Source organism: Triticum urartu, unplaced genomic scaffold (genome assembly GCF_003073215.2).
Source record: "Triticum urartu cultivar G1812 unplaced genomic scaffold, Tu2.1 TuUngrouped_contig_3832, whole genome shotgun sequence".
NCBI classification, from domain to species: Eukaryota; Viridiplantae; Streptophyta; class Magnoliopsida; order Poales; family Poaceae; genus Triticum; species Triticum urartu.
The window spans coordinates 18,885-29,322 of record NW_024114384.1 but is presented as its reverse complement, the minus strand read 5'-3'; the positions used below and the strand labels follow the sequence as shown (position 1 = coordinate 29,322).

At 50.9% G+C, this 10,438-nt stretch overlaps 1 protein-coding gene across 1 annotated transcript; it reads left to right on the top strand.

The window, feature by feature from the left end:
- The first annotated feature begins 3,723 nt into the window (after nt 1-3,723).
- On the top strand, nt 3,724-8,712 carry LOC125527418. Its single transcript, XM_048691925.1, has 4 exons — nt 3,724-3,809; nt 3,923-3,982; nt 7,724-8,018; nt 8,101-8,712. The coding sequence occupies exons 1-4, from the start codon at nt 3,724-3,726 to the stop codon at nt 8,710-8,712; spliced, it is 1,053 nt and encodes a 350-aa protein (XP_048547882.1).
- Nucleotides 8,713-10,438: the final 1,726 nt, after the last annotated feature.

The window sequence follows — 10,438 nt, the reverse complement described above, 5'->3', positions numbered from 1 at the left end:
ATGAGGCACCAAGCCACCCACCTGACCGGCTTCTTTTGCCCTCCCTATCAGGATCGCCAACATATCAACCACAATATTGAACAATATTCGAGACATAGGATCGCCTTGTCTCAGACCCTTATGCGTTTGGAAATAATGACCTATATCATCATTCACTTTAATTCCAACACCCCCTTTTTGCGTGAATGTTTCCACCTGGCGTCGCCAAGCTTCATCAAAGCCCTTCATGCGTAAGGCCTGTTGAAGGAACGGCCATTTGACTTTATCATATGCCTTCTCAAAATCCACCTTGAAAATAACTCCATCAAGTTTTTTCGTGTGAATCTCATGGAGCGTTTCATGAAGGACGACAACCCCTTCCAGGATATTCCTGTCCAGCATGAAAGCCATTTGAGTAGGCTGCACCACGGCATGCGTAATCTGTGTTAGCCTAATCGTCCCAACCTTGGTAAATATTTTGAAACTGACATTCAGAAGACAGATAGGCCGAAATTGCTCGATTCTCACGGCCTCTGTTTTCTTAGGAAGCAGGGTTATTGTTCCAAAATTTAGCTGGAAAAGCTGCAAATGTCCCGAGAACAAATCATGGAACATCGGCAACAGGTCCCCTTTAATAATATGCCAGCACTTCTTATAAAACTCAGCCAGGAAACCATCCGGACCAGGTGCCTTATTATTTTTCATCTGGGAAATGGCCTCGAAAACCTCCTTTTCCGAAAAATGGGCGGTTAAGATATCGTTCTCCACAGCATTAAGTTGAGGTACATCTTTGACCCTAGACTCATCCAGAGACACACAGTTCTCCTTTGGTGGTCCAAACAATCGTTTGTAGTACTCAGTAATGTAAAGCTTCAGGTTTTCTTGACCGATAATCGTACCCTCATCTTGCTATAGCTGGAAGATTCTCTTCTTCCTATGTTTGCCATTGGAAATCATGTGGAAGAATTGAGTGTTCGCGTCCCCCTGGACCACTCTTCGTACCTTGGCCCGCAGTGCCCACTTTAATTCTTCTTCACGAAGGAGTTCTTTCAGCCTCATCTCAGCGTCAAGCTTGGTATGAAGCTCGGTGGCTGGAAAAACCGTGGTTTCTGCTTTTACATCTAAGGACTGAATAAGGGCAAGGAGCCGTTCCTTTTAAACCCTAAAAATCCCACTGAGATGTTTAGCCCACCCACGTAGGAAACTTCTCAGATGCCTAATCTTATTCTGCCAACGCTCAAGCGCATTCCTACCGCCTGCATCCTTAGCCCACTCTCTGGCTACGAGATCCAGGAAGCCTTCTCTTTCGAACCATGCAAGATCGAACGAGAACAAATTCTTGTTGCCCGAGTAGGTAGCCCCACCAGAGTCAAGAAAAAGAGGCGTGTGATCAGAAATCCCACGAGAGAGAGCTTGAACTGTTACAAAGGGAAACTTCTGTTCCCATTCGACACTTGCGAGTACCCGATCCAACTTTTCGAACGTTGGATTTGGCATGGCGTTAGCCCATGTGAACTTCCTACCTGAAAGCTCAATCTCTCTCAGATCCATGCTTTCAATAATAGTGTTGAACATAAACGACCATCTCCCGTCAAAATTATCATTGTTCTTCTCATCACGTCTCCTAATAATGTTAAAGTCTCCCCCAACCAGAATGGGGAGCTGCTCAGACCCGCAAACTCTAACAAGGTCGGCCAAGAAATCCGGTTTGAATTCTGCCTGCGCGGCACCATACACCGCCACCAGAGCCCAGTCAAAACCATCAACCTTGGACCGCACCCTGAACTTAACAGCAAAATCTCCTATGACCACACTTCGAACTTCGAGAGACTCGCATCTAACACCAAGTAAGATCCCTCCCGATCTTCCTCACGGTGGCAGACAATGCCAGTCAAACTCAATACCCCCCGATAAAGTGTTGAGAAATTGTGGTGAGAAATTTGCTCTACCAGTTTCCGACAACGCAATAAAATCCAATCGATGCTCGATGGATGCTTCTGCAAGAAACCTTCTTTTAGTCAAGTCCTTCAGACCACTGCTATTCCAAAAGATTCCTCTCATATCTCGTCATGGAATTTTTTAGCCGTGCGGATCCTAGCACTCCTACGTACTGCGGACGTCGGGTAAATCTTGCGCTTCCATTTGCGCTTAGGGCTGGTCCTCGTGTCCACCCAGTCCTCTCTCCCCGTTTCGGGGGGTCTAACTACATCCATGTCGACACTCTCATCCTCCTCCTCCGGCACCGGGAGGGGAGGCGTGAGATTGACACAAAAATCATCGAGCACCCGGACTCCCAAAGCATCAATCTCGGAATCATTCATGGGTTTGACAGCAGCTAATTTCCGAATCAAATCTAAAGCCCTCTCGGCCTCTAGATCTAGCAAATCATTGATGGAATTAGAAATCTCACCCTCATTACTACCTAGTGAAATCCCTAATTGGTTTGCATTATCAACAATCTCATCGTTCGAAAAATGCAAGATGGAATTAGAAGTATTCACCGACATGCCAGTAGTGACCTGGACGTCACGAAGCTTGGCCGCCCTCACGGCGCAGCGCTGCTGCATGTCGTCCACCTCCGGACGGCCCTGAAGACGACAACTCAACCGTCGGCCCTCAGACGCCTGGTCCGGAATCCCGCCGAACTGTATAACCTCCTCCCGAGTGAAGTTGCCCGGGGAGTGACCGCCTGTCACCCCCCGAACACTCAACCGGTCCCCACGACCGGGAGAGGGCGCCGAGTCAGATGATGGGGAACCAAGGGCCACCTGCCCCCGCTCCCCATCCACCCCAGACCGCAGGCTAGGAGTGCTCGCCGGTGCCAACGGTGGGGCGGTCCCCCTAGGCGCGGAAGGTGAAGAGGTCCCCGAGACCACCCGCCCCAAGCCCCCTCCATAGACCGGACGTACCACCTGCAGTACCGGCCCAGCGATAGGTGAAGAGGGCGCCAAGGCCACCTGCCCCGGCCCCCCTCCCGAAGGTAACTCCTCCCTCATGGTGGCCCCGACCGGAGCGAGAGGAGAAGGGGGCGCCGAGGCCACCTGCCTCGAGCCCCCTGCAGAGCTCGGAACCACCACCTGCAGCTCCGCCGTCTCAACAATATCCGAGGGAGGCGAGATCACTATCTCCAGACCCCCCCCCTCCGTGCAAGAACCCTCCACGCCCGGGCCCTCAAAGTCCAACGCAGGTAAAGAGTGCTCAAAATCCTCAAATGACTCCACCCGCTCACTCCATAGTCTTGGAGGTGCAGTAGTAGGCTCGATAGATCCAAATCTCAGAGTGGTCGAGGGCACTGAAGAAGGAGGCGCCGTCCCATCTCCGGTCGTCTGAGCAACAGACCCCGGTCCCTCGGACATCTCTCGTCCAGGATCAGCTGCCGGAGTCTCCTTAACTCCCGCACCATCATCATCCTCATGCATATCAACGTCAGTGGCAGCAGGTGCCTCAGCAAACAGGCTGTCATCCTCAAACTCAATCTCAAGGTTGTAAACCTGGCCTCGATAAGCCCACTTGACCACATCAGGCACAAACTCAATGTGCAAAATACTGACCAGTAAGCGAGCAACCCCATGAGCTCTAGTAAAGGCCATATCCACTCGCTCAGGCTTTCCCACCATGATGCCCAAGCTAGCAACGACCCTAGCATCCTACATAGGCTTGGAAGGAGCACCCGAAAAACGTAACCAAGCCTGGGTAAGAGGTTTATCCTGAGGCTCAATCAACTTCCACTCATGGAACTCAAGAATGCCCTCAGTACCTGGCACTTTGCACATCCCAAAACTCAACAGCCTCTGTAAATCCTCCACTGTCGGGAACTCAACCCTGAACAAGTTTGCCTCTAGACTGACAAGCTCCCAGTGGAAGTCTCCTCGAGCCAGCTCCCGGAGCCGCTGCACAATCTGGGTCTCAGAGACTTCTCCTTTAGTCACTTTAACAACCCCAGTTGTCACACTCTGAACCTCATCGGGAACCTCCCTCTCGGTCGGAGACTCAAAGAACGTGAGCTCAGCACAGTACACTCCATACATCATATATAAGAGTCGGTACCTGCTCCCTCAAAAGCGGGCGTCCCCCCGACTCATGGGCTGGCTTGCCACACGTATCGCATAAAACTGCCACACACTCAGCAATGAAATGGCCCTTATCGCCACAGCGGTAACATAACATTCTTTCCTTCTTGCGCGCATACTTGGCCGCCCTGTCCAGCTCAACCCTGTCAGAAGCCTCCACCGACATTGACCCAATCTCACCATTAGCAGGAACCACCACGTCAGCCAGTGCCGTCACCACCTCCATAGCCTGGCAAGACAACCCAGGCTCCTCAGTAGTCTCGCCAACAGCTGTCTGGTCAACAAAAACAGGATGCTACCGTGGACAATAGCGGGCACCTCGGCCACCTCGGCCACCACGGTTACCACGGAAACCACCGCGGTTACGATGAGCCGGTCCAGGCACCCCTTCGATGGAGCCGCCCATTGGCCCCAGGAAGGGCCTCTCGGCCGAGCCATCGCTCTGCCAGGCATACCCCCGACCAGCACCCGTGGACGAGGATCCTCGGTGCTGTCCATCTCCATAAGCGTTATGCCCATCGTCACCCCACTCACCACGAGGCGCAGATGAATCTCCCCCATTAGCCGAAACATGCGGCAACTGTGCCTGCTTCAACACCGGCGCCGCCGAATTCTATGTCTGCCTTGCCACGAAATGCGGCGGTCTGGCCCCGGGCTGCATCGCCACCGGTCGTAGCTGGCCACCCTGCCCCCGCTCCCCATCCACCCCATCCCACAACTGGCAGCAGGGTTCGGCACCGGGGCCGGGGGATGAGGCACACCATCCCGGCCCAATGCCGGTTGCGGCACCACCACCGGCGCCGGGGGTCGAGCGCCTGGGAGCCCCGCGGCCAACCGCGCCAAAGCCACGCGCCCCGATAGCAGACGGCGGCCTAGGGCCGGTGACCTGAGTCGCCGCCCTGCCGACGCCAACGCCTGGTGACGGGGCCACCACACCGCGGCCCGTCCCCGACTGGGGGCCGTTTCCACCATGTCCAGATGCTGGCAGCTGGCCGTTCCCGCCGCGTCCATCTCCCGGCAGCGGCGCTCGCCCTCAATGGCCAGCACTACCCGGGGCGCCAGACTTGCCAGGGGGCAGACCTCGACCGGCCATGCCATGGAGAGGGGGAATGCGCCTAGCACGCCCCGCACCACGGTCAGAGAAGTTCGGCCGGCTCGCACCACCACAAACCCTAGATCGTTTCAATCGATGACACCCAGGAAGAACATCGATCGTGCATGGGGGTGTAGATGGAATCGACATGCGTGCCTGGTTACACTGGGCCTCATACCCAGTTAACGCAGGCCCATCATCGCACGGGCCCGGCTCACTCAGAACCGGCCCAACCCCTGGCACTCCATGCTCGCAGCCCAGGAGTGCATTCAAACGCGCCTCCCGCATGCGAGCGATCCCGAGCACATGCCCTGCCGGCAATGTCGCCGCGGCCGCCGCCAGCGTCCGGGAAGCAATTGCACGGCGCATAGGCCTTCTTCCTCTGAACTTTAATCCAAGAATCCGGCTGAATCGAATAAAAAAGGGTGAGATTTGGAAGACTAACCTTTGGGAGGGGTCCCTTCCATCGAACTGTCGGTGGTCTTGCCGCGTTCTTCGGTGCACGACGTGACGCACCATCTCCTTCCTCTCGCCCGCGTGTAGCCCAACCCTCGCCAGATCGTCCACCAACAAGATCCTGTCCACCGTTGAGGCAACCTCATCCTCATCATAACCCGAAAGGAAAAACTCACAAAATAGATCAGAAGGAGTCGGCGTTGGCGGAGACGCCGGCGGATCATCCCCATCCCCGTCCGCCTCATCGTCATCAGATCCGGCTAGCACCCAAAACCGACCGCCAACCCGCGGGCGAGCCACAGCCCCCGAGGGCAGAGGCCCGGCGATCGCCGCACCGCGCCCCGCGGAGTCGCGCGCCTTGTCGACCCCCCCTGTCGCGCGCCGTGCAATGTGACTCGTGGACTGTACTGTTCTTTACTTCTTCTTCTTTTACAGAATCACATGGGATAGATTTTGCAATGGAAGCGTTAACTATTTTCCGCAGCCCCTTACATGCAAAAACACGCAAATCAGGATGATGATGATGATAGGAATCAAAACTGGTCTCGTGTGTACTGATTCTCAACAGTTTCCCTAGGCACAACCTGATTAATTAGCACGTTGCTTTTGGCCATGTCAGGGAATATTAAAGATGATTAACTGGTCACCATTCCGCAAGAAATTAAGAGGGTGCTTGGATATGTTTTAGTCTCATGACTAAAAATAGTGAGACTAAAACTTGCTAGTCTCACCCATGCTTGGATCCAAATACTAAAGAGACTAAAATCAAGTTAATGAGCATTTATTATTCTCCAAATCCTTCAATCCAGAACTCGCCTGTGTTAGAGGAGAGGAGTTAAATGAGAAGAGAGAGGACTAATCCACATTTTAGTAGGGGTGCCCCTGACTAAAAACATTTTAGTCCTCAAGACTAGTTTTAGCCCACTTTAGTCAGGGGTACTTGGAACTTTAGAGGGTGCTTGGATCCAAGGGACTATTTTTAGTCTGACTAAAAATAGTCTCTTTTAGAGGCTAAAGTTCCAAGCACCCCTGACTAAAGAGAGATTAGAACTAGTCTTGAGACTAAATTTTTTTAGTCAAGGGAACCCTACTAAAATATGTATTAGCTCTCTCTCCCTTCATTTAATTCCTCCCTTTAACACAGCCCAGCCGGTTCCCCTCCTGTTCACTCGTCTCCCCCTCGAGCGCTCCTCTCCCCCTCCCTGTGTTCTGTTCATGCGAGGAAGAAAGCAGCGGGCCTCCGCAGGACACGCCGGGCCCCTGCAGGACGCGCCGGCGGCCGCCTCCACCTCCGCTGATCGCCGCCGGCTCGACCTACCGCCGGGCCTCCGCCTACCGCCACGCCCCCGCCTCCGCCTACCCGTTAAAGGTGAGACTGAAGGCCAAGATCCATCCGCCATGGACGGCGCCCGTTTGATTTCTTTAGTTTTGTGCTTGTTTTTCCATTAATCCGATGAGTGTCTTGTCTCAGATCCATCCGTCATGGACGGCGCCCCGTTCAATTTCTTGTCTCAAACGGAATCATCTAGTGCTGCGGCGGAGGCCATGGACGGCGAAGGGTGGGGCTTGACGCCGCCCCGTCTCCGGCGTGATAGTTCCGGCGGCCGCGTTCCGAGGGCCGGGAACGTCGCCACACCGCGCATGGACCTGGGGGACCTTGACCTCAACGCCGACTGTGGCGCCGCCTTGTACCCCGACATGACCATATACACGCATATCCTCCAACGGGACAGCGGCTCCGGTCAAGGTTTCCCCCCACAAAGGGCTAGATCAGATGGCTTGCCGCTGCGAGGTTGTCCACCTCGCCAAGGTCTGTCCGTAGCGAGGGCACCAGGTGCTCGCGGCAAGGCCGTCGTGGTGTCGGGGGGAGGTGATGCTGCTTCCATGCGAGTTGTTGCATGTCGTGGGGGTTCAAATGGCGCGGGCTGTAGCAGGCAGCCGCAGGTAGCGGCGATTCCGGTGGATGATGATGACGTCATCGAAGAAGACGAAGATGAAGATGAGAACACGCTGAACCAGCATAGGAAGGTATACAATTTTCTTTGAAATTCTGCTCACACCATTTCTTTGAAAAAGAGAGATTTAGGCTGTTTACTTATGCATATTTCTTTTAGAGGCCAAAAAGCAAGGCTAATTGGACAGACGAAAATACGTACATTTTGTGTGAGTTAGCTTGTGAGGAGATAGAGGATGGCAATTTTACTGCTAAAGTTTGGACCAGTCAGGGCTACAAAAATATGAAGGAGAAATATTATCAAAAGACAAAATTGTGGCATCCAGGGAGGGAAGTGAAGAACAAAATCCAGAACCTGAAGGGTGTGTACAATGATTGGGTATGGTTGCAGCAACAAACCGGATGCGGCCGCGGCGAACATGGAGAAGTTACGGCAACTACAACTTGGTGGGAGAGGGAGATCAAGGTACGACAACTAAAGCTTTTTCAATGACAAGTACATGAGCAATAGAGACATATGCTAATGTTGTACAAATACTATTTTGCAGAGTAGACCAAATCTCAAGAAATTTAGAAAGGGTAACCCTGAGTACATTGGATTGTTGCATGAGATGTTTCATGAGGTAGCTGTGGATGGTACTTCTGCTTATGTACCTGGGCCAGCAGATGATATAGAGGCAAACGACGATGAAGATACAGAGGCAAACGAGGATGGCAGCCCAATGAGTACCAGTACCCGCAAGAGGGGTGCCAGCCCAGTTGATTTTAGGAGTACAACAAGTAGTCCTTTAAAGAAAATCAAAATGAACATGGAGAATGGCAAAACTAAGGGTCCATTTTTGAGGACCTTGAAGGAGATCACCACCAGAATGGACAAGGAAGCTGAGACATCAAACACTATATTGCAAGCAATTGTAGACCAAGGCAAAGAAAAGGCAAAGAGAAGTGAGGAGCGTAAGGTAGCAGTAGCTACATGTCAGCAACTTGCCATTGAGTGTGGGGCAGCAGAGGAGTCAATTGAGTACTTTGTAGCATGTGACTTATTCAAGGACAAACACAACAGATTTGTCTTCCAGAACATGAAGACCCCACAAGCTAGGCTCATATGGTTGAAGAGATGGTGCAAAGCAAAGAAGTTGTATGACGAAGATGAGTCGTAGCTAGGTTGTCATGTATCAAGTGTCTCCTATTGTGTCATGTTTCCTATGATGAGTTAGGCTAATGTGGACCCTTTATGTTTTGAATTGCTATGTGAACCCTTTATGTTTTGAATTGCTATGTGGACCCTTTATGTTTTGAATCGTTATGTGCACCTAATTACTATGTGTTGAACATAATTCATATGTTGCAGGATGACTCTAGTGATGGTGATAGTATTGATGAGTCCAGTGAGAGGAAGAGGAAGATGAGGACTCTAGTGATGAGGAAGAGGAAGATGCAAAGAGAAATAGAGTGCTAGCACTACTCCAGTTGAGGCGGAAAAGGCTCAACAATATAGGTATGACCGTCCAAATGTTTGGTTCATATTACATTGAGCGTTTCATGGATAAGGGGGAAAGGAGGATTTTAAAAGCTAAAGAGTCCGGCTATGAATGGGTACTAAGAACTCTGGGAAACAGAACAGACTGCTATAAAATGTTTAGGATGTATCCACCTGTGTTTCATAAACTACATAATTTGCTAGTGGATTCTTATGGGCTGAAGTCTACTAAGAAGATGTCATCAATTGAGGCTCTAGCTATGTTTTTATGGATGGTGGGAGATGGTCAGTCCATTAGGTAGAGTGAGAATCGTTTTGTAAGGTCCATGGAGACAGTTGTTAGGAAGTTTGACACAGTATTGCATTGTGTGGTTAAGCTTGCAGCTGACATAATTAAGCCACGAGATCCTGAATTCAGAGTTGTGCATGAAAGGTTAAGAAATGCTCAGTGGCATCCATGGTTCAATGACAGCATTGGAGCAATAGATGGGACTCATGTGCAAGTTGTGGTGCCACCTACCAAGATTCCGCAGTACTTAAACAGGCATGGCTACTGTAGTTAAAATGTTATGGTTGTATGTGATTTCGACATGAGATTCACTTTCGTTCTTGCCGGGTGGCCTGGATCGGTGCATGATATGAGGCCCTTCAAGGATGCCCTTAGCCGGTTTAGTCACAAGTTTCCTCATCCACCTCCAGGTACCATACTTCACATTCAGTACATGATTGAATTGTTATACATTGACATTGACTTTGACTGAAATGCATTGCCATCAATAGGAAAATTTTATCTTGTTGACTCGGGCTACCCCAACAAGGCGAATTATCTTGCACCATATAGGGGACAGAAGTACCATTTCCAAGAGTTCCAGCAAGGCACCATGCCGAGAGGTAAAAAAGAGCACTTCAACTACACTCATTCTAGACTACGCAATGTCATTGAGCGTTCTTTTGGAGTCTTGAAAAATAAGTGGAGGATCCTTTTTAAAATACAAAGTTATCCTCTACACAAGCAAACAAAAATTATTGTTGCATGTATGGCCTTGCACAATTTTATCCGCGAAAGTCAGTTGGCGGATAAAGAATTTGACACGTGTGATAGAGATGAGAATTATCAACCTCTCCTTGAGGAAACAAGAAGAAGGCGTCGTAACAGGAGGGATCTAGAAATGGAGCAAGATTCAGTAGACATGAATCAATTGAGAGATAGAATTGCTGATGGTTTGTTCCAGGGCCATTGAGATCAGTGTCATGATATTTATTTTCTTGTGTATGGACAATACTAATTTCCTTATGTATGGACAATTTTACTTTACTTGTATGGACAATTTTTATTTTCTTGTGTATAGACAATTTTTTCTTGAGAGCAACAGGGGCGGGATGGTCAGTCCATTAGGCACAATTTT

Excerpts from the sequence above, each read along its gene's own strand:
- LOC125527418 (XM_048691925.1), top strand. The coding sequence starts at position 3,724 with ATGCCCTCAGTACCTGGCACTTTGCACATCCCAAAACTCAACAGCCTC. Across the intron at positions 3,983-7,723 it reads CGGAGACTCAAAGAACGTGA|CAAGGCTAATTGGACAGACG; the intron begins GCTCAGCACAGT and ends GAGGCCAAAAAG. Across the intron at positions 8,019-8,100 it reads GGTGGGAGAGGGAGATCAAG|AGTAGACCAAATCTCAAGAA; the intron begins GTACGACAACTA and ends ACTATTTTGCAG.